Source organism: Drosophila miranda, chromosome 2 (genome assembly GCF_003369915.1).
Source record: "Drosophila miranda strain MSH22 chromosome 2, D.miranda_PacBio2.1, whole genome shotgun sequence".
Taxonomy (NCBI): domain Eukaryota; kingdom Metazoa; phylum Arthropoda; class Insecta; order Diptera; family Drosophilidae; genus Drosophila; species Drosophila miranda.
Window position 1 is genome coordinate 5577141 of NC_046675.1, and position 23604 is coordinate 5600744.

The 23604-nt window shown below is 48.2% G+C and overlaps 1 protein-coding gene across 24 annotated transcripts in view; it reads right to left on the bottom strand.

Annotated features, from left to right (window-relative positions):
• LOC108156326 (collagen alpha chain CG42342) overlaps positions 1–23604 on the bottom strand; it is a 61839-nt gene that overhangs the window by 36179 nt on the left and 2056 nt on the right. For all 24 annotated transcript variants that reach the window (XM_033388696.1, XM_033388704.1, XM_033388720.1 and 21 more), the window contains exon 2: positions 15805–17160. In XM_033388696.1, coding sequence (XP_033244587.1) covers positions 15805–16504 — 700 coding nt within the window. In that variant the 5' untranslated portion in view covers positions 16505–17160. The remainder of the gene's footprint in view (positions 1–15804; positions 17161–23604) is intronic.

Sequence of the window (23604 nt, forward strand, 5' to 3'; positions counted from 1 at the left end):
GTGGACACCAAGTAGCCCCCAATCGATTCGGATCGGCCAAGTGGTCAATGCAACGGAGCTTATCTTGCGTCGAACAGTTGCCACTTAGTTGCCCCAGCATCCGTCCGCCGGCAAGCCCTGACACGCCGTAGCATTCATTCCATTCCCCCTGGTCGGTCTATTAGCTTCTTTGTATCTTATATTCGCTTCGGCTGGCCCAGTTCCCCCGAGGGCCAGCACGGACCCATTGTCCGTCACTCGGCTTCTGCCACCCATGCCACTGGCCGGCCTGCCTCCTGTCGTGCACTGAGCGAAAGGCATTTATCTGTGGGGTGTTCTACGTTTTACGGGCTGTTAGTTTTACATAGTCCATTGTCTTGTTGTTCATCAACTTTTTGTTTTGTTATTTTTATCCAATATAAACTTCCCCCAGAACTCCCCAGGGAAGCCTTCGCTTTGAAGGATTCGTCTTTGGGACAGTAGCAACGAATGGGAATACTCTTTTAGGCTGTGAATATAAGCCCCATTTTATCAGCTATAAATTGCATTATACATACTTGAAACGGATCAATTATATCATAAATATGTACCATATATCCTCAGAACATACCTGGAATTAAAAGAAATTGAAATATTTTCGGTTAGTAAGGTTGAAAATATTTTTAAAATATTCTTTATGTACTTCTAATCGTAATCCTCTCTGCTGTAGCTCGAAACTTCTGGGCATTCCCAAGTTCTGCTTAAAGTCATCTCTTCTCTAACTTTTTCTTTGCGTTTCAGCTAATCTTTATATAGATGTATATGTACTTCGTTCTATTTATCCAAACGCACTGATTACTGCGAAATGGTAATTAAACTTTTGAACTCTCCACGGGGCTGTCGTTGACGTGTCATCCCGGGGCTCCCGCTGTTTGCTTAATGCCTCCCGGAATTCAGTATTCAGCCATCCGCATAATCAGATAAGCAATAACAACAGCCACAGCAGCAGCAGCAACAGCAACAAAGAGCCACGCCCACAAACGCCCCCCACACACAATGAGATTCATGACAGACCATAGACAAAGTTGAAGAAGGGCAGACATCTCCGGGCCTGTCCTGTGACCGGCCTCTAGCCATAAGCAGTGGCCACTTAATTGTATAAGAAATGAGACCCACACAGACCCACAGAACCGAAGGGAAGAGGGCTAAAACCGAACTGCGGCCATGCCCCACTTACACTTTGTCTATGGCCTGGGCGTTAATTACATTTTTATTATTTTCATTTGGTTTTTGGCGCAAACGGAACGCCCTTCGATTCTGCGGCCCTAACCCCAAGTCAATTTCAATTCGAATTTCGGGCATGGTATTTTTTGGGGTCTGAGTAAATTAATGATGCACAGCAGCCCAAAAGTCAATTCAGACTGTGATTGAGCATGGGATGGGCATGGTATGGGTATGGTATGGGTATGGCTGTGGCTATGGGGGGCGTGGATGCGGTATCCGACGAGCTGAAGGTGGCAGCAGGCGCCTGCTGCAACGTCTGCCTTGGTTTCAACTTCATTTTTCATGCCACTCAATGGTGGGTTCGCTATTGGGTTGCAGGTCACGTGATGCCGTTAATTGCATGCCCAGAGCCACAGAAACTTGACGCTGTCTTTGCCAATTCCAAGTAATGTCTCAAGATACGACGCCGCCGCAGCCGCCGCAGCAGCCTTGCTAATTGAAAAATATCTCGTGCAACTGGCATTGTTGTTGCCCCTCGGACCCATGGACCCATGCATTTGCAACTAATTGAAGTGACTTCAGGTAGATTTCAGTTGGGATTTCTCTTCAGATAGAAAACGCTTCTCAAGTGAAATTCTCTCTCAAATTGAAATTGAAAACTTTCACGCACACACACACCCTCGAGTCGCCTTGAAGTGCACTCATGTTCCACTCGTATTCCATCTTCATCAGCATTCATTCGGCCATCATCATTCCCTGCCAAGTAGCCTATCCATATATCTTGACGGGTTCTTTTGTTGGCCGACACTTGAAACTCCTGTAAACTGGGTCCACAACAACTCTTGGGCCTCATGATTATAATTATTATTACTGTTTGCATTGTTCGTGTTCGGAGCTCTGCCTGCCCCGCCCCGCTCTGCCCTGCGGCAAGCAACAAAAAAGAGTAACACAACACCATTAGCAATTCATCTTCGAGACAGTTTTTGTTGCCCTTCCTGCAATTAGAGAAGCACACACACACACACACACACGGAGGAGAGAATGGGCTGCGATATATAGGCTGCTACTCGAGTTCATTGCGGTCCTTTCGGGGTGCCCTCCCGTAAAAGGCCGAGCCAAGTCAACTTCCTTAACACTTTGACAGCAATTTGCGAAATATGTTGCCGGCAATCAGCAGGGAAGTGAGAAAATAACAACAAAATACAGCAGGAGGAGCAGCAGGAGGAGCAGCAACGACCAAGTTTACAAGTCGCATAAACAGAGGCGCGCACAAAAGTATGCTACAAAATGGCAACAGTCTGGCACACACACACAGTGTATATATGTGTGGGTTCGGTCTGTGTGTGAGAGGCTTTTGTGCACAATCTTACTGACTTCCTTCCGGTCGAGCAGTCGACCCCGTGCCCCGTGCCCCCGGACCCCAGGGGTCTCCTCCTGGGCCACAAGTGTTTGGCCTGGCTTTCGTTTTTTGTGTCTGACTGACTCGCTTTTTGGCAATTAATTAAAGAGAGAAAAACGAAAAGGGCCAAAAAAAAACTGCCTCCAGCTGTCTTGCCTCTCGCTCTGTCGTGCTTGTTGCAGGCAGATGTAAAGCATGCCACTTTTGTAGCATTTTCAACAATTTGTGTTATATTATTGCTGTTTTCGGTTACTTTTCGTTTGTCTAGCTGTCCAATTTCCACTCCTTCGGTCTACCTTTCTCTCTCCCCCCTCTCTCTCCCTCTCTCTCTCTCTGGCGCTGCTGCTGGTTTTTGGCCTGCTAAAAGTTATTTTTCTTCTTGGGCTTTCTTGTATTGTGTCGGTCGCAAATAAAACCTGCAGGCGCAGCATTTTTCAACAACAACAACAACAAAACAGCAGCCACAACAATGGGCCGGCGAGTGGCTGGATATCGGTTTGGGGGGTGGTGGGGGTTTCCCCCAAGTTTTCCGGTGAATGTTTCCCATTTTCAATTCATTTTTTCTGCTGCCATTCCGCTGGCGACTTACATTCTCGTTATTTATGACTGGTGTCTTTTCTAGGTTGCATGTGCCACAAAAACTAGCCGCAAACAAATTCGGTCTAAATTTTCAATAAAAAGCTGAAACAAGAAGTACATTAAATATTTAGCCGCCGCCCGAAAAACGTCGTCAACAAATTTTTTGTTGCCGAATTGGCGGAACTTTTGCCGAGAACTTTTTCTGTTTATCTCTAAAGTACGGCAAAAGCAATACAGTTATTAACTCAATTTGCTTGCTGCCACGGGGCGGAAGGGTCAGAGCCAGGGACCCGAGTTTAAGGCCATTGTTTGCCCCTTCAAACGTTTCGTATCGTTTCGATTCGCTCTCCCCTCTTTGCCTCTTCAATTATTCAGACTTTTTCCAATCAAAAAACATTCCCCCCCCCCCCCCCCTCCCGCCACCCTGCCAACCATATTGAAATATAGTTTCACCTTCATGCTCGTACAATTTATTTTCGTTAATTGGTAGCCAAAAGTTTTTCCCGGGGGAAATAAAAAAAGTTACCAAAGCAAACAGAACCCCCATTCCAGTGCACATGGGGCATGTGGCAAGTTCAAAGGCAGCAGCACCACCACCACCCCCACAAGGGCGTGGCGGTAGTCGAAAATAAGTTTTGCTCTGCCGTGAACTCTACTCTGCTTTAATTAGGGTTTGCTAATCAGTGGCAAGGGCGTTGTGGCAAGTACGAACTATTGAACGTAGTGGAGAGATTAATTAGCGCAGCCCTGGCAGGTTCCCGACGAACCGGCGACAACCCTGAGTGAGTGCAATCCTTTGCCGAGTGCCGGGCGCACATTTGCATATGCCTTGCATGTCTAATGGGCCGTCGTCGGTGCGTGCAGATTGATATATCGGCTCTCGCTGGAGCCGACCAGACATGACTCATTTGAAGGAGCCGACATCGCGGGCCACAACACGCCTAATTACGCTCAACGAGTTTTTATGACAGCCGCCGGCAGCAGCAGCAATCGCAGTGGTAGTCCTCCTCCTCCTCCTGCCCGACAGTCTGCCAGTTTTCCTAGTTTCCCGACTGCCTGCCTGCCTGCCTGACTGGCTGGTAAGCCGACACCTTCGGTTCTCTTTCACACATGAGCTGTTGCTGCTGCAGTTGCAGTTGCAGTTGCACTAACAGTGGCAGCTCTAGAGTTTTGGGTGATCGCGCTAATGGACACTCCATGAAGCTGAAAGACGACAGACGCCTGCAGGCTGCAGCGATGGACTATGGATCACCCAGGAAAGCGGTACAACCGTCTTGTTTTCCTGCTTTTGCCAATATTCTTCGACTTAAAATTGATTATTGGAATACCTAGAAAAAACCTCTATCATGCCTGGTAATCCATAAACGCGTATGTATTGTATGTTTCCCTTTCACTTCGCCAGTTTTGTGATTGACAAAAATATTCAATGAACTATGTAGTACATGGAAATGGGTTACATTTCCCCATTTCCTCATGCTGTAGCCATCGATTTACCCTTTCCTCCAGCCCACCAACCAGCATCAGCCTCTTCCCATCCCGGAGGCCCGCCACATGTGTCAGGGAGGGCGAGGGTCGGCTCTGGCTGTGGCTGTGGCTCTGGCTCCGGCTTAGAGCTCATAACAATGCAGCTTAATAATACAATAAATGCAATCAAAGTAACAATAAAACATGCAGCATTGCCCACAAATGGCCACAAAAATAAAAAGCAATGAGTGAACCCCGAGTCGAGTCGAGTCGAGTCGAGAGGAGGAGGAGGAGGAGGGTCCATGTGTGAGTGCAGAAATTATGACAATATGCAAACGAGTTCCACAAAGACGAACAGGCAAAAGGCGATGGAGAAAACACACACACAAATCGCAGAGCAGACAAAAGGCGAAGGGAGATGCCAGGCAGGAACTAGGCAGAGACAAAGGCAGAGGCGTCTCTGATGGTGGTATGTGGAGGGATTTCTGCTGCTCCCCAGCTTAGAACCCGTTGACATGTAAAGAGCACCCAGCAACAACAAAGGAGAGGGCATAACAGGGGGGGAGGGGGGAGGGGAAAAGGTACCTCGTAAGCCTGTGCCCTCAGGCGGAGAGTCGGCTTAGCAGGGGAAAGGCAAACAGAGTTAATGCTGCACAAAACCATTGCCGATAGAGATCGAACAAGGTTCTAATAACTAACCACGACCAAGAGACTCTTGAGGTACTCCTTTGTGGACGGGAACGATGTGGTGGGCGGGGGGGGGGAGTGGCTTGTTACCGGGAACAAACGGCAATTAGCACAAGGGCGATGCAATTTCGCAGAGAGGCCACAGAGTGGGAGGGAGAAGGCATGTGTGTTTACACGTGGGATTAGACCTGTGATGAGGGTACACTCGACCGTCTTTTTCCTACCAACTGGATTCGTTTAATCACGAAATTACATCAGCACCAAATCTGCCAGGCAAGTTCCTAAATTCTTTTGAATATTCTGGTCTGCGGGTCAAGATTCAATCAATTGATATTCGTTCTTGATTTATCAGCTAATCACGATCGGCCCACGCATAAACATTGTGTTTACTCAATCCCCAATCCTAGAGCTTAGCGGAGTCGCAGTCGGAGTCGGAGTCGGAGTGGTTGTGCAACTCGTTTGCCCCCGGCCACACACTCCTCTATGCCTGTGCCGTACAAATTATCTGAGTTTTGAGTGGGTTTGATGGCTGCAATAGAGATGCAGATGCAGATGCAGATGCTGTGCCGCATCTGGTTGCCTAAAGTCTGAAAAAGGTGCGAGGTTTATGTTGAAAAACGTTTTGTTAACAACGGAGGAGGAGGCGAGACAAAAAATTACAATAAATTATATAAAGTGTTAAATGTGTCGAGCAGCTGAGAAGAGATCAGTGAACCCACTCCCGGTGTTTCTTTTGGTACGATAGAGAGAGAGAGAGAGAGAACAAAACGCTTGAGAAGATTCCATTTGGGCACTGTGTTGCTTGGGTGCCTTCGGTGCCCTTTCTCACACTGCGGGGAAAAAAATCCCTCAAGATTTATGGCGTTTAATCAGACCTCAAGCCGGGCTGCAGGGCTGCAGGGCTGCAGGGCGGACCCCAACTAGCAGCATAACCAATTTGTAGTGACAACTGTAAGCTGTATTTCCTAGCGCCATAAAAGTGTCTGTGTATCTGTGTATCTGAGTATCTTTGTATCTTGCGCGACTGGTGCCGAGAGTTGAAGGTGTTGGGACATTGACGCCATTCGGGTTTGTTCAACATAATAAATGTGATTCTCAATGTTTGTTCTCTCTCTCTCCTCTCTCTCTAGAGATGCGGGCCTTGCTTTAGGCTTGATAAGGCGGCAATCGTTGTCGCTGCCATGGCTCTATAATCATTGTCTGGTTGTTGCGGCTTCGTTCTGGTGTTGACTTTAATTGACAACTCTTCGGCGAAGACACGGCCCGAGGCAGCAGATAAGTAAACTGTAGAGCTTATGGCTGTATGGCACAGTGGTACCGTGTACCGTGCATCGTCGAGAAAGTGTGTTTACACAAACATTTCCACTTACACGAAATGCATCTTGGACGATGCCGGGCTTAATGTGTTTAACTATGGAAATGTGGCCCGGTTGTGGTGTGTGTGTGTGCTCAGCACTTGAAAGATGCTAAAACGTTTCACACAAAACGAGCCGAGAAAAGGCCAAATATAAATAAATATGAAGCGCCATGGTTGCAAGGTGTTAAGTGCAGCCCATGCCGCACTTAGCATAATCAGATTCCAAGAGACCTCGCACCACGGTGCACACTGCTCCAGAATGCAGGCGATGTCTTGCATACGAAATGAGTGAATAACTGGAAACCAAAAGGCGATGCGATGCGATGCGTAGTTATGAATGAGAGACGGAGGCAGGGGAGTCCGAGTCCAAGTGGAGCACACAGAATGCAGAAGACTGTGGAGGGGACTGGTGAGGAGTCGCCACAGAGGTATGCCGCTTAAAGCTGATTAAATTTGTAAGCTGCTCTCGGTTCTCGGCTCTCGGTTGACAAACTGGTCGTCCTCCCATCCATCCATCGCTGGGGCTTTGGCAGCGTTGCGCATGCGTTCTACAGACGCCCAAAATGCAATTCCAATGAAATTGACGTGACAACGGGCCAACGAAGATGAGTGTGACAAAAGTCCCCAGAACCAGAAACAGAGCCAGACGCAAAACCGCAAAGCCCCAGCCAGGCCCAGGCCCAAAGCAGAGTCACCAAACCAGCCAACAGAGGCAGTGGCAGGGGCAGTGGCAGGGGCAGGGGCAGGGGTACAGGCCAGCCGAAAAACCCACCAGTGCCTCGTCGCAGTTTTAGTCGCAGGCCGCAGCCAGAGCTAGGCAAATGCAATGAAAACAAGAAAGAAGCCAGCGATTTGGCCCAGACCGCAGCTAAAGATACTCTGGCCGAACCTTTAGGAATACGAATAAATATACAAAAATATATCCAGATCCCATCTAGCAAATACAAGACTTCTTCTCTAAATGATTGCCCCTTTTTTCTTGCCACAAATCTCCTGTCATGTGGCCTATTGCCTGTCGCTTTGGCAGGGTATTACCCGTACGGTAGACACAACAGACACACTGATGACAGAGACAACAGCAACTAGCGGCAGCGGCAGCGGCAGCAACGAACATGTCAAAAGGTGTTGTCTGCCATGCACTTGAAAAACTTGTTGTTGCCGCTTGTCGTTGCCCCTGCCCCCTGCCGCCAGTCTGGCGAAATGGCGACCGATCGGCCTACGTAGACGACTCCAACTACGAGTACATATGGCAGCTAATACGAGTGGGGCCGCGCTCTCACACGCCTGATTGGAAGGCGGCCCAGAGAGTGCGAAAGAAAGGCGTCAGCGGATGGTAAACAGGCGACAGACAACCAGCGACAACGACAGCCACCAAAAGAGTCGCATTTTGATTAGATTTAGGAACGCTTTGGCGCTCCAATTGTGTGGCGGTGCATGCCCCACAATGCCACGTTTTAGGACAAAATGCAAATGCCAGACAAGGCGCGCCGCCAGACAGTCAAAAAGGGAAAAGCCCACAAAGCACAAAGCAAAACTCAACTTAATTGCACCACCACCACAACCACAACGAAGGGTGCGGGCCCGAACAAAGAAGTTTCTGGCGGTCTTTTGGGGCCATAAGGTGTGGAGCCTGGAGCATGGAACGTGGAACGTGGGGCCATCACTTTGACAAATGGCGACAATTTTGATTGAGTTTTAGCACGGAATCGTTGCCGATGCGACCCTTCAACGGAAAGGTAATTGTTGCCACTCCATTAAAAACGGGTAGAAGGGGGCCCCCACCGTCCATGGTGTGATTGAAAAACTACCTTTGAAGTGATTCACACAGGCGGAAGAGCTACCAATAATTGAGTTTCCCATCGATTGGTTTCGGTTTCCCTTTTGCCCCTCTTTCCCCTCAAGAAATCAGATATGCCCTCAGATCGAGACAGTTGGAGAGATAAGCCAGATTGAATTTCAATTGAAATGCAGAGCAACCGTGAAATCTTGAGATTCTGTTTTAGGGAATTATGTTCCCAGCATATGCAAAAAAAACAGACACTATTAATAGCGCTCTCATATGACCATAATTTATCAACCTCAATGGCAAGAAACCAGTTTGCCCCTGTCCAATGCATCCTTACCCCGACTCTCAACTGTCCCTCTCATACGCTCTCCCTCTCCCTCTCTCTCTCCCCTGATAGTCAATTACTCATGCCTCTTGCATCACGCACAGTAGTAGCATTGAAATGGTTATTGACTTGTTCGCCCTGCTCCTTCCTCTCTGGGACTGGGAATCGATGCTCAGCCAAATGCTTTTAACACACAAATTTTATTGAATTTTCTGGGGAAAAAAAAACCAAGTAAAAAACGAACGAAAATTTAATTATAAGCAACAAGCAATCGAGCATGAATCCCAGGGAGAAAAGTGCTTCTATGCGAGAGAGTTTTGCCCTTATATTTTTTTTTTTTTGGGTATTCCGACAATGATCGATTGTGATTTGTAAGAATGTCGACGTCGTCGAGACGGTCTAAGCAATTAATTTCTAAGCACAAGACACAGAGAAGAGAGAGAGAATCCCAGTCTCGGGGCAAAAAATGCATGAAATGGATATGGGTGACTGGGAAGCGGTCAAGATTGATTTTGGCTTTCGCTTGATGGCGGGGGAGGGGGGGTGGAGGGTCTGTCATTACAAGCAGATTGTGTTACCAGATTGTAAAACACTTTGAATGGACTTGAGGCTTGACATTGATGGGGGTTTTGATTTTCATTTTCATTTGATTGAAACATTAAAAAACAAAATCCCCCCCAAAAAAGGGAGATAAACCAGCCGAGACCGAGACCGAGCCATGGCCTAATGAGCCGTACTTGGGAGCCCACGCCATGGGGCGTATGGGTGATATTTTTCGCTTCAACAGGCAACAAATAAAAATGATTTTATGCATATTTTGGTACTCATACTCGCACACGAGAGTGTGTCGTCTCGCTTCATTTGCATAAATAGTCGAAAATTGAAAATGAATAACTTGCTTTTGGCTTTGGCTTTGGCTGTCGCTCGTCTCTGGGAAAAATGTTAATGAGTGTCGCATAAAAGGCTACAAAATGATTTGGCCATAAAAGCCACAGGGACTCACGCATCCACCGAATGCTGGGGTGTGGCAGCTCTGCCAAAAAATTATTGTCTATCAAATGCCGGAATTTTCAGTCGATTTCCGACCAAAAAAAAGCAGGGGAAAAAAAATATATTCCATGATAAATTGAGGGAAATTCCATTTATAAGCGTAATTGCTAATCCCAGACTGGTAAAAACATAATCCACCCACTTGGCCAGAGCCGAACCCTGTCATATATCATATCTTTATCGAGCCCACCTCCGGAGGCAACGGAGCCGGAAGCTGGGGGCATCATCAACAGCCACAGCGACAGGCAAAAGACAAAGGCAATGCGAAGGCAGGAAAGAAAAGAAAAGAAAAGCAGTGAGGAAAAACAAATGAAAACAGCAGACTATTTGTCAACGCGAATGAAGCCATTTATTATCCATCATAAAACTTGTATTTATCGCTAAATGTAGAGGGAGGACTGCCAGAGAATGTCCCAACAAATCCCGACGACGAATAGTTGTGTATCTGCTATGGATGCGGATAGTCAGTCAAACAAACAAAGAGATGGCTTAAATAAACGGCCAGAGGAGAGGCATGAACCAGGGCCCAGCATCACGCAGCCAGTGTCAAGGCAATAAATCATAAAGCAGCCGTCGTTGCAGTACCCAATCCCCCAGTCCCCAATGGAGTGGAACGGAGTGGAGTTTCTGCCATTGGACTCTGCCCCGCGCTGCGTACGTGAGAGTTCGGCATGAAATTGGAGCATGTGCGTCGTCATCGTTGTACACTCGCCTGTCGCCTGGATTGTCGTTGAAAATCACGTAAATGTATAAAAATGAAATCTGTCTACGTTCCGCACTCCCCATTCCCCATTCCTCGTTTGGCAATTGGAACTGTATCGCCGCCGAGCGCACGCCTGTCAAGCGCCAAAAGTCGAATAAATTTCTGTTTGCCGTTGAAATATTTACGCAGCAGCAGCCGCAGCCGCAGCAGTTCCCAGAATGAGAAACAGGAGAGAAAATCGCAGCATATGTGGCTAATAAACCAGACCAAAGCCCAGGCCCAGGCACTTGCAGGAGGGAGGCCGGCCACAGCTGCAGTCAGCGACTCGTATTTTTTGGGTGTTTTTGGGTATCACTCAAAGCGAAAGACAGTCAGGGCTTTGAGTTTCCAAATGATTGATGATGAAGGCCACCCCCCCGCCCTGAAGTTTTTATTCACCCTAATTAGCTAGTTATTTTTTGGCCAAAATCAAAGCCAAGGAAGAGATAATTCTGCCGCTGACCAAGAGCAATGAGTGCTGACAATTGAAAGCCTCTACAAAATTATCTTAATAGAGACATTCCTCCCACTCTGCCACACATCACAAAATTTTCATGAATTAATTTATCGCATCGTTAATTGGTTTATCACCAATTTGGGGCAAGGCAGGGCTGGGTAGGGGCAGGAAGCCCTGCTTGCCCATAAATTAATTCGTATTCAAAAGTTTTAATTTCATCCGACAGATGTGGCACACGAAATATCAAACGATATTTTATTCCAATGGCAGGGGATTATTGGGGGATTATCCCGCATGGAAAGCCGTTTCCAAAGTACCACCCTTTTTATGTGGCAACAAGCCTTACTTTCAGATACATCTTTTGAGCTTTTTTTCAATCGAAATGAACCAAATTACATTTTGGGCTCATTAAAAGGACTATGCTGGACTTTGCTGGAGATGTACGGTTATATATACGGCATTACGTGCCAAAAATAAATGTCAGCATGCCACACAGTGCGGCACACACACGCACACACACACACACTGCCATAAATCCGCAACGCAATCAGATGAAATTTATGAAATTCTTCTCGCTGGGTAATTCATTTCGGGCCCGGTCTCTTCTTTTCTGTGGTTTTGCCAATGAATTTATTTTATTTTCTCTCTTTTAGTTTGCCCCTGCCCCGTGCCCCACGACGCTGGGGCGCTCTCTTGTGATATTTTTAATAGCATTTTTTTTCTCCACAGAGGAATTTCGATGCTTGGCAAAACATCCACATCGATGGAGCCACAAATAAAATGAAACAAGAGAAGGGGCGCTGCAGCTGTGGAGGACAGCAAGGGCGACAAGGCGATACCCTGTAATTAGCGTAAAGGTAAGTGGAGTTTTGGGCTCCGGCATAGCCTTATATTCCACAGTTACGGGGTGCCACAATATGTGGCAGAAGCGGCAGGGCGCAGGAAGCAGGCAGCAGTGGTGGGGGGCTGGGGGCGTGTCAGCATGGCACACGACAAATAAATTTGTCAACAAATGTGGCGGCGTCCGATGCGTCGTCGTCGTCGTCGTGTGGGTGAGAGATCCCTCCAGAGAGGGGGGGGCGCCGCCGACAGTTGGGCATTAATTTGTTCACTAATTAATAAATGCTGCTGCTGGCTGCTGCTGCTGGCTGCTGCTTGCAACAAACTGAAATGTTTTATTGGCCTATTAGCGCCGCATTTAAATGGCAATCAAGGCGTGGTGGCCGTCTCAGGTAAGCCAAAAGTCACGCAAAGTCACAAAACACAACCGGCCAAAACAGACAGGCCAAAACGGGCATTCAAGGGAGAGGCACAGGCACAGGGGCAGGGGCATAGCCTGCCTGGCAAATTGAAATCGAAAAGGAAATCAATTGACGTGTAGCAAGAATCGATACAGCCCCAAGTCGAGCCGAACGGATTGGAGGTGTGGTCTGGCTGTGGGTCCGGTATGGGCCAAAAACCACACAGACACAAGCCTCTGTGGGCACGCACCAAGGAGCAGGCAGTGCTTTGACACGCCCTACCACAACCACACACACAAAAAGGAGTCACCAAAGAGGGATAGACCTGATATATAGCATACCAGGAGTATATCCAGTCGGGTGTTATCCCCCGGCAACGTGATTGAAATTTATGACTGGCAAAAATACACGAAAACACACACAGAGAGCCCTCCTCCTCCCCCCCCGAAAATCGTGAGCTGAATTCCTGCTGCAGAAGTCCTGCGTCTGGGGTCTGGCGTCTGGCTTTTCCTATGAGAAATTGCAGTGAATAAAGAAGAGCACTTGTACGCATTAAAACCTAATTGGGAATTTCCATAGTTCATATGGCATATTCTCGGGCTTCTCTGAGTGGCATATGCGAGTGTCCTCGCTCGTTGTGATGTGTCTCTGTGGCATGTTCTACATATTTTGGCTCTGCAAAATGTCACACGCAGTCAACGATGCTCTTCGCTGAGGGGGGGGTGCTGGTGGTGTGGGTCTAAAGTGGATTTTGCGCTTGGCTCTGATAAATTTAGGGTTTTCAGCTGGACAACGAGAGTGCCGTCAGCAGCAGGAGCAGCGTATGGTCAGCTTTAGACAGACTAAACTCGACCGGGGGGGGGGGTCTGTCTATGCTTCCAACCCTCAATGCTGCAACACCTCCATGTCCCACCTCCACTTTTTGTGTATGCAACAGCAGCAGCAGCAGCAGCCAGATGAGAGATGAGAAGTGCCCAAATGTCATTTGCAGTTTGACAAGCCAAGCCAGGGATAGGAATGGGGCTTCTACCATGGGATGCAACACAAATTTTAGTCATTAAAAACGGACTCAAGTCTCCAGGCAGCAGATTAGCCCCAGACTCGAGTAATTTTCCTTTAAATTGAATTTATTTTCCACTTTAAGTGCCTGAATCCCACTGTGGGGACTGCTGTGGCACTAATTTTATCAATTTTCCGCAACTGCAGGATCCACTGCAACTACGGCCAGGAAAATGTCGATAAAACCCGAAAAACTAATCGACTTAATCGGTATGCGGCAGTAGTTCTCCCCAAAGGAGCAGCAGCAGCAGCATCCTTTCGTCTGTCACTGCAATGTCCTTGACATGAACTTTACAGGCAATCGAAGAGGGGGAAGGCAGGCCTGGCTTGGACTTGGCTTCACCGATGATGACTTTGCTTTGCGATAAGCAAGCGACATCCTTCTGCTGATTCGCCACGCCCGCACACGGGCTTTGATTTATTGTGCATGGCTTAAAGTTGTGAAAAGGCTGTGTCCTGGCGCCAGGCGCCTGGCACGCGCTTATCAAGACTCTCCCTCGGGGGGGGCTGCGGGTGCAGAAAATTTATTTATATGCAGTGACTTTGAAAAGAAACTTGGACCGTGCCCTGCCCTGCCCTGTCCCGCCCAGAAACTTTCGACCTGGCTGCGCATCGATTATAAAACTTTGTGTCCTATCTTGTCTCGGGTATCCTGCGGGACGAAGGGGGGGGGGGTTGGGGGTCGAGGTCTGGTAGTGCCTGGAATTGGCAAAGTTGTTAAATAATTGCGCTGAGCGTTTACTTGGCCAAACGCTGCTGCTGCCGATGCTTCGCGTATGCTTCATATGGGGGGTGATGCTGGGGGGGTGGCTATAATTCGATGCATGAGGACCCACCCAGTATCAGGCAGGATTAGCAGCCAAAAGTTTGCCCGGCAGCTTAGCGGGTGAGTTAATTGTGCGAATGTCAAGACAAATTGCGTTAATACGGCTCCCAGGCTCTGGGAGGCCAGGCCGGGCCAGGCCAGGCCAGGACAACAAGGACCCAAGCCCGACGGAAGGCAGCACATGCCTCTCTGTGTCTCTCTCTGTGTGTCGCTGCATCGTGGGTGTCGCAAAAAGTTTTTAAAAAGTATTTTAAGCAAAATTTATGCAAACCACCAAGGCAAACTGGCAGCCAAAAAGGAAGCAGCAGGCATACCCCACCCCCTCCCCCACCCCTCTGTGTGTTTGGATATGTGCTTGGGAGCCCTCTGCTAATCCCCGAGTAATCAAAGTTTCGGTAATGTCACAAGAGAGAGAGCGAGCGACAGGCAGCTGAAGGAAAAGCTTGGGGGAAAAAAATGCCAAACGACAGAGAAAGGCGGGGGCAGGGGCAGGGCCACTCCTCCTGTTTCGTCCTCTTTGTTCTATTTTTTTTCCCCCTGCTCTTTGTGTGTGGGTGTGTGTGGGGGGGTTTGCTGGGAAAACACTTTTCCAATTAATGAAATCTCTAAACTGCCATAAATTTAGCCGAGCAAATAATTAAATTTCGTTGCCTCTACACACGCACACACACACGCACACAACAGGCCACAACGACTTGTTGACTTATGGGTGTGTGTGGTGTGGTGTGGTAGTGTGCGTGTGTGTGTGTGTGTGTGTGTACGTGGCTGCGGCTGTGTCTGACATTTCTGACCAATTGCACATTGACCGTCGCCCTTAACTAACCGCAAATGTAGGTGCCTGATGGCCCACACATATTTTTGGTCACAAATTGGCAAGAAACCAAGGCTGAAACATCACGATTCGAGGCATAAGATACCCCTTAAGGCAGGGGAATCATAAACATAGCTCCCCCTTATACCAAAGTTACCATTGGTGGTGGATGTTCGAAAAATATGCGAAATTTCCTATTAACATTCATTCATTTATTCATATTATATTCCATTTCAATGGCTGCCATTGCCCCGAGATCCACTCTGCGGCTAGAGAATGCAAAAACATAATACACGAAGTGAGTGGCGCACAAGAAGGCGTTTCAAACACAAGGCTTTCGCTCTCCAACAACAAAATGCGTCATCGCTGCTCAACCCGAATCCCACTGATAAGACTGGACTGCTCTTAAGTGCAAAAAGAATGTTTTAAAAGAATTTATATTAAATAAATAAAATTTACTAAAAAGAATTTAACAATAAAAATTGTTCATAGCAAACTATTCGGAGTTGCTCGTATCAAAAGTTGTTTGCAGAAATTGTCAAAAATGTGTCCTTTCGCTTATGGTAGACTTGGACAGAGCATAAACAGTACTCCCATCATCAGCCTCGTGAATCAAGAGAGCAGCAATCAAATCTCCTCTTGTTGCTGCTCAACCACATCCTTTATGCAATTCAAAAAAGCCTGACAAACAACCGATAAAAATCCGTATACCCTCCGCAGTGGTGGGCACCAATTTTCCTGCTTAATTAACCGCAGCCTGAAAGTGTCTACTGCTGTCTTCGCGGTTAACCTTTGAAAGGCATTTGAAGTCGGCTTAGGGGCTTAGAGGTAGGACTCACCTGGTTGACACTGGCACTCGCCGTGACCTCCGGTCAGTGCTGGACCACCCTCGCCCGCTGCTGCTGCGGCCGCCTCGGCCGCCTGCCGTCGCTGCTGGCGTCGCGTCAGCTGCAGGTGCGACACATCGCGGCGCAGACGATGCAGCTCCCGGCGCACATGCAGCGTCAGGTGCTGGGTGCCGTTGTTGTTGTTTCTGTTGTCCAGAATCTGGGTCTGTTCGGCGGGCCAGTGGAGCAGCTGCTGCTGCTCCAGCCGCAGCTCCAGCTCGACAATGCGGGCGTCCAGCTGCTGGAGGCGCTGCAGCCGCAGCTCCATTCGCGTCTGTCGCACGTTGGCGTACAGGGCGAAGCTGAAGGCGCACAGGCACAGCACATAGCTGGCGATCTGCAGCAAGGACATGAGCTTTATTGTGGGATGAGGTCGCTCCTTGCTGCTGCAGCTGGCAGCTGCCTGATGCTGTTGCTGATCCGGCCTGTCCTGACAGCTCGCGGTGGGGGCTGCCAGGCGACTAGCTGTGCTCGCTGCTGCTGCTGTTGGAGTGGGACCATTGCTGGCCATTTGATTGTGTCCTAAGAGCAGGCACTGCTGCTGCTGTTGCTGCTGTTGCTGTTGCTCTGCTTGGATTTCCACTAGTCCTGCAGCAGCTGGATCTGATTGTGTCCTTGGGCTGCCGCTGGGCGGCGCTTTGTGCTTGCGCATGCTGCGTTTAAGATGGAAACCTGTCCCTCTCTCTCTCTCTCGCTCTCGTCGCTCTCCCTAAGCTTGCCTCCTTGTGGGGCTGCTGCACTTGAGTCTGTTGCCGCTGACGTTGCTGTTGCTGTCACTTGAAGTGTGTCCTTGTGGCATCACACAGAGAAAAGCACAAAAACCACCAGCACAAAACACATATGCGGCAGTCACTGGCTTTGCTCCTTTTTTGGCCAGTGCTGTCGAGTGCTTTCCTATCCACTCTATATCTATCCAATATCCTCTATCCTCTATCCTCTATCCACGTTCTCGATTCTATTTCGTTGCGGTATTTGGCCAGAACATTGCGCTTCTAATGCTGTTGCCCCGTGGTTGCCTGCAACACAGCGGCCATGGAAACCCACAGCAACAAGCAACAAGAGCTGGAAAAACTTTTGCTCCTCCGCTCCGCTCCGCTCTGCTGGGCCCCGGGGTTTCGCCTTTGTTTTTGTCCTGTCAATCGTTGGAGCAGCTGCCGGTGCTCCTTCTTCTTATTCTTCTTCGTCTTGTCTCCTGCTCGTTGACAACTTCTGGGTTTTCTTGGGTTTCGCACTTGTCCTTTTAGGGCTCTTCACATTGCAACTTGTTTAGTTTTGGTGCCGCTCGTCGCGAATCCGTTCACTTTTCAACTGCAACGACACAAAATGAGAAGAAAAGTGAAAAATAAGTTGGAAAGGACGAAACTTTTTTGTACCATGCGATGGAGGGGACTCGAATTATGTGTCGCCTCCGCCGCATTTTCAATAATCAGCCAGGCTCGGTTGCCACGGTCGGTGGTGGCAGCTCCCTGTCCCGGCCTGGCTCTAGTGCTAACTTCGTTTTGAAGTTCACTCAGCCGTGCCACCCCCCCTTCCGCCACCCACCCGTTGGGTGCCTGGCAACCCCCAAGTACCTCGCAAGACGCGGGCAACCGAAACTTTTTTACTCCGTAAACTTTTTTCTAGCTCAAGTGGCAGCAACAACTGACAACAAATAAAAAACAAGATGCCGCAAGGGTCGGTGGGTGGGGTGGCGTGGACGAGTATTTGACCCATAGACTTGTCGTGTCAAAAACATTTGTTGCCCCACATGCCACCGCCTGATCAGTAGGGTAGGGGTGTGGCAACAGCAATACAAAAGTCATAAAGTGGAAATTATAGCAAAGAAACAAGAACAAGGGGGTTGTGGAAAGGGGGGTTGGGGAGGGGGTGGTGGCAACTGAAATGCTCTTTAGAGAAATGAAATGAGCTTGAGAACTTTTTCGTTGCAAGTTGCAAGAAGCATTAAAAGAAAAACAACAACAAAATACAGTTTAAAAAGTATCCCAAAAAGTTGACCAATGGCAGAGCAAAACCGAAACTTTTCGAGCAGCAAAAACTATTCTTTCTCTTATGAAATTATGCGGTAATTAAATTGAAAAAATTAATTATTAAATTATACAATTTTAATGGTTTTAAATATGTTCAATTTTATGTGTGGTTTTTTCCACTCAAAGCTGGTGTTTTTTTAAACTGAAGCTCTCATAAAACTCAAAAACAAACCCGCACCACCGACGGCCCCACCGCCAAAGCCGCAAAAAAACGAAACGAAAATTGAGCCAAGCCGAAATAAAAAAAACAAAAGCATAAAAGTCAAAAGGCCAATATCAAACGGAGGCAGCGGCAACGGGTCGAGAAACCACAACAACAATAACCGCATAGCCCCCCCGGAAAGCCCAGCTACCAGCTGAATGGAATGTTTGGAACACCCTAATAAAACTAATTGAAAGTCTTGTGCGCTCTGAAGCCAATAATGGCCAAATGAAGATGATGATGATGATGACGATGCCGCCGCTGTCTGGAAAACAAGAACAACAAAAGCCAGAGCAGTGGAATTGGCAATGGAAAGATCCCATGCACGGACTTAAGCGCTGACATTGCAATTGGCTCTGTCTCCAGTTCGATTTCGATTTTAAACATTGTGGAAGCCAAAAGGTTAATGCGGGGAGTGCGGGGGTGGGGGGGAAACTCAATATAAAATAAATTGATTTAAAATTTCAACAATTTGGTGCGCAGCTTTTGTCAATTACGTGAGGGAGAGGCACACAGAGAGAGAGAGAGAGAAGAGAGAGCAATGACTTGGGACTGCGCTACAAAGTATGCTATGGATTCCCTCCCGCAAATTGAATTATGCTGCACAAGTGTGAGTGTGTGGGAGTGCGGGAGTGTGTGTGAGCGGGTGGCATAGCCACTTAGTATAGCCATATTGATAGTGTGTCTGTGTGTCCATCTGGCAATTGAAAAATTTGATTTCGAATTGAAATGCAAATCAAGCGAAAATTGAATGGCCTCAGCCGGACCGGGGGGGGCCACAAATGAAATCCCATCCTGTTTTATTTGTTCCATTCAAGAGGCAAAAAGCTTTCTAAGCCCGGCACAATGTTGGGTTAAGTGCCACACGTACTCGCATGTGTGTGTACGTGTGTGTGTGTGTGTGCCTGTGTAGTGGTGGATGGTCAATGGCTGTAAAAAGCTCAATTGCAATGCATTCAAAAGGATTATTGTCCTTATTTATTTTGCTAAATTTATTCGTTACGCACAAATGCGCAAATTCAACCCGAAAAAGGGCCAAAATCAGGCAGCAGGCATGTCAAACAAACACACACAAAAATCAAAGCAAATAAACAATAAAAATAATCGGGGCCGTTAGCAGCACATGTGCATTTTTCATCATCGTCACAGCCATGGTAGTGGCTTGCTTGCCGCTAAATCCAAAGCCAACAACTTTGTTGCTGCCACAGCGACAGCTTCGTCTGGGGCCAGGACCAGGGCGAGGCAATAAATAGTTGTCGTGCCATAAGAAAAATGCAAGAAGTGTTTAAGTTTTCCGTCGTTCCTGCCCACACGGAACCCCCCCCCCCCCCCCCCTGCCACACAAAAGTGAAGCGTCATTTCCTTCCACTCCTTCTGCTCCTTTTTCTCCTTACTGCTCCATCATTTAAATTGAAAAAAAGTGGGGGAAAAAAACGCTGAAGTGCCAGTAGAAGTTCCTTGAAGGCTGCGGGGGCGGAACGGATTGGAAAAAACTTTCGATTTTGGGGCACACAGAAGCCCTAGGAAGCCATGGGGCGACCCATTTCAGTTTTGATTAAGGGGCAGACGCCGCAGCATCCCCAAAACAGAAGTTGCATTCAATCAATTGAAGGCGGCACTTGATATTGTTTTTTGCCACAAAAATGGTTTAAATGGAGGGAATTTTCATCTTAAGAGTTGCCACCTTTCCTGCCATCGAGTATTCATCGTTATCCCTTAACATTTCTTCGGGTTATGCGATGTTTTCAGTTTGTATTCGGTTTTTATGTCCGCTCTTTAGTTTACGATGAAATAATGCATAACACTTTGCCACAAGCAATCTTGGCTTCAGTTTTAATGTTTTTCTTACAAAACCAAGACGGGGATGCGATATATATACGATATATATACACGATATATGTGAGTGTGCGTTGTTTGCTGTTTTCCTATCATTTTTACAGCTTGTTCTTGGCTGCTGATGTGGCTCCTTGTTCATTCTTCTCTCTCCCCTTTTTGTCGTGTTCTTGCCCCCAGGCTGCTGCTGCCCCTGCCCCTGCCACATACAAACTATTAGTGCAACTCATTGTTGGAAGGCGTCTTTGTACTTTTATGTATCCACCCGGGGAGGGCAGGGCGGAGTGGGACGGAGTGGGGGGGAGTTAGAAGTTGCCCTTGGGAGAAATTACTTAATTTTGGAATTTCAATTTAGCACTTAGACAGGAAACATGGCAATGCGGAGCCCGGAAAGGACCCTCCTGCGACTGTATTGGCATGGTCTGTGGCATGTGCCACACGCGTGTGTGTCTGCTTGTAAAAATCCAGCGCTTACACATGCTGTGACTCCGAAAAATGTCCGGAATTTCGGTACACGCAATGTCTTTGCCTTTTGTTTACACATCGTCCCCTCCACAGCGCCCCTCTCTGATTTCTCTCAGGACTAGTAGGTGGAGTCTGTTGCACAAACAGCTTGGAGTATGCTCTTCCTGGCATCTCTCTAGACACTCGCACATTCCTTTTTATTTGATTTCAGTTAGGTATTTATCCGAGCAATGTCGTGTCACAATTAACTGCCAGCCAGCCCCCAGCCCCCAGGCCCCAGGCCCCCCGTGGAATGCCTTCGCCTTAACCAACTCTAATGAGTGTCCTTTCTTCTCTATTTACAGCTGCCACACACACACGCGCACACGCACACAGGAGAAAGTCACACCTTCCCCGCCGCACAGACTGCACTTTGCACACTGTGTGGCAGGCAGGCAGGCACTCGCCTGAGTTTGCTTAACAGTGTAAAGTTACACGCAACTAAGCACTTAACTGCATAAAAGCTCGAGCACAGAAGGCAGGGGGTGGCAGGGGGCGTCAGGCAGGCAGGCAGCCAGGTGGCAGAGTTCCTGGTATCAGCGCAGCCTTGGACTTGCAACAGTTGACTTTGCGTGCGTTTTTATGAATGAGTAGAGTTGAGGTTTGGCTGGGCGGGGGAGGGGGGGAAGCAACAAATGTAAATCCGCGACCCCCGTTGAAAGGTCGTCCCAAGGCAAGGGCTGCCCGCCGTCTGACCAAAGCCGCAGGGCCCTCCCTGTCGTCTGACGACTGCCGTCTGCCGTCTGCCGTCTGTAGCATGTCAGAACTTAGGCGCAAATTGAGGCGCAGGCAGTGGAGGAGGACAGAGGATAGACCGAAGAACATTAAGCGCTGTCCGTCCGGACTGCGGCTGGACAAGGGACAAGGCAGCTCCAATGTAAACAGACACACAGCTGGACATTCGAGCTCCAAGCCAGTGTCCGTGGGTCTGTCTGGGGCTCTTCGTCTCTGTGTGTTTTTGTGGTCTGTGTGTGGGGGCCAAAGGCAAAGGCTAGCAGCAGTTGCCCATCAATTGTGCCCTGATCTCTGCTACGGCCACCAAGGCATGGAAAAGCGCTTAAAGAATGGTTTGCAACCTGATCTAAAAATGGCCATAAATCGTTGGAAATAAAAGGGAAAATATGTAAAGAAATAAATGTAATACAGTTAAATCTCTATGGAAGGGAAATACTCGGAAAAACAAGAAATTGTCAGAACTCATCATCAATGGCACAGCCTCTGAGGATTACAAAATTATGGGCTAATCCCCTGCAAAAGGACAGGAGAGACATGACCCGAGTGACCCCATAGCTCTGGCACGTACACGACGGAGGGTTGGGACCGTGACCGCCTCTCGCCGTGAAAACATTGCAATATTTAACAGGGATTTGTCCAAGAATGTCCCAAAATGCGTGTATAATTAATAGTAAACTGTTTCGGCAGCTATCGGAGTCATCAACAGCCACAGGAGGGGACCAGCTGTCGGGCCATTTAAATTTTCACATAAGGTTTTCCCTTTGCTTTTGCTAGACTTTTTGGCTTGGTTGGGCATTTAAGTAATTTTTCCTGGCAGCAGCAGCAACCTGTCGGCTGCTCCAACTCTTATCCTCTTCCCTCTTTCTCTTTTTCTGTCTCTCTCTCTCTCTCTCTCTCTGGCTCTGTGTCTCTGTCATTGGTTGGTAATTTTTCACTGGCTGACAAGATGTCGCCGTCACTGGCGTTGTCGTCTGCCGGCTGTCCTTCCTTCGGCCCGGCCCTGTCTCCTTTGCCGCTGTGCTGCATAATTGCTTTGTGGTTAAAGGATTATATACTTTTTTTTACCAGCTACGCCCTGCTCTGGCACTGGTCCTGCCTGCTGCTGACTCACTCAAGACAGAGTTTGTCCTCGTCGTCGTTTGCCATCACTAAGCCGACGGCTTGCGCTGATTTGGGCTTAAATGCATTCGGCTCATTTAATTTTCAGTGCACCGCAGAAACTCGCTTCCCTTTGATACCCTGTCTTTACACAGAGAGGGGTACTTATGTTTATCAAGAATTTAAGCTGGTAAATCCTCCAACTCCTAAAAGAAACCCCAAATTGTCCTTTTAAAGAACCTTTCAGGCCAAAAAACCAACATTTTTTAGGGTATTTTTGTAGACTTTAGTGCTGGGAGACCTTTTTTTTTTAGTTGGGTGTTGCTGGTCTCCCTTTCCAGTGCTGCTGCTGCTGTCTCACAAATTATATAATTAAGTTAAAGTGAGTGGCGGTTGCTGTGTGGCTGACAATTTACGAGCAGCTTCCAGTCTCCAACCTCCAGTCTCCAAGTCGGAGTGAGAGTGAGAGAGAGAAAGCGATACCCACTCATCCTGCCGCCGCCCCCCCCTTTCGTATAAGCACGCTAATTTCTTAATTTTCACCTTCCGCTTAGGGCAGAGCGGACGTGGACGATTCCCCAACGATTCCCAACCCCAAAAATAGCATTTCCGTATTTCCGTGTCTATCATGACTTTTATTGTTATGTTCAGCAACAGCAGCAGAGTCCGAATCGACGGCCTGCAATGACTGTTATAGGCAGCCGCCGCACCGTGGCACGATGGTGGTTTTGAACCCCAAACCAGTTACAGTTTGCGGGTACCATTCTCCCATACCCATACTTCTGGTCCAGAGCGAGAGTGAGGGCCCATGCCCTGCTGCCCAATCCCCCCCATCCATTCGGCTGATTGCTGTTCATTCGCGCGTTAAATGTGACGAAGAGGTCGAAGGGAAGTCGAAGTGGATGATGCTGTGTGCCCCAACCCTATCACCAACACCATCGCCATCTCCATTCCTTTCCCTCCTACCCGTTCAACTATACTTTCGCTGGACTATTCTTTGGATCTCTGGGCGTTTTGTGTTCAATTTAGCGTCATAATTTCGTTTATTGGATGGCCTGCGACAGCGTTTCGTTTACTTTCTGGACAGTGGACACCCCCCCCGGCCCCCGGCCCCGCGGCCCCTCCTGTCAAGTGTTCTTGTTGAGTTCATCAAAATTGTCGCTAGCTACGATGACATCCACTTAACGCAATTTTCACTGCTGCGAGCAGAAGCACCAAAAAGCAGCAGCAGCCGAGCCGCCACTCCACTTGACAGTCATTCATTCAAGCTGCCGCTAAGCATCCATCCATTCATTCATTCATTCATTCATTCATTCACTTGCTCATTCACTCACTCATTTCACACCATTTACA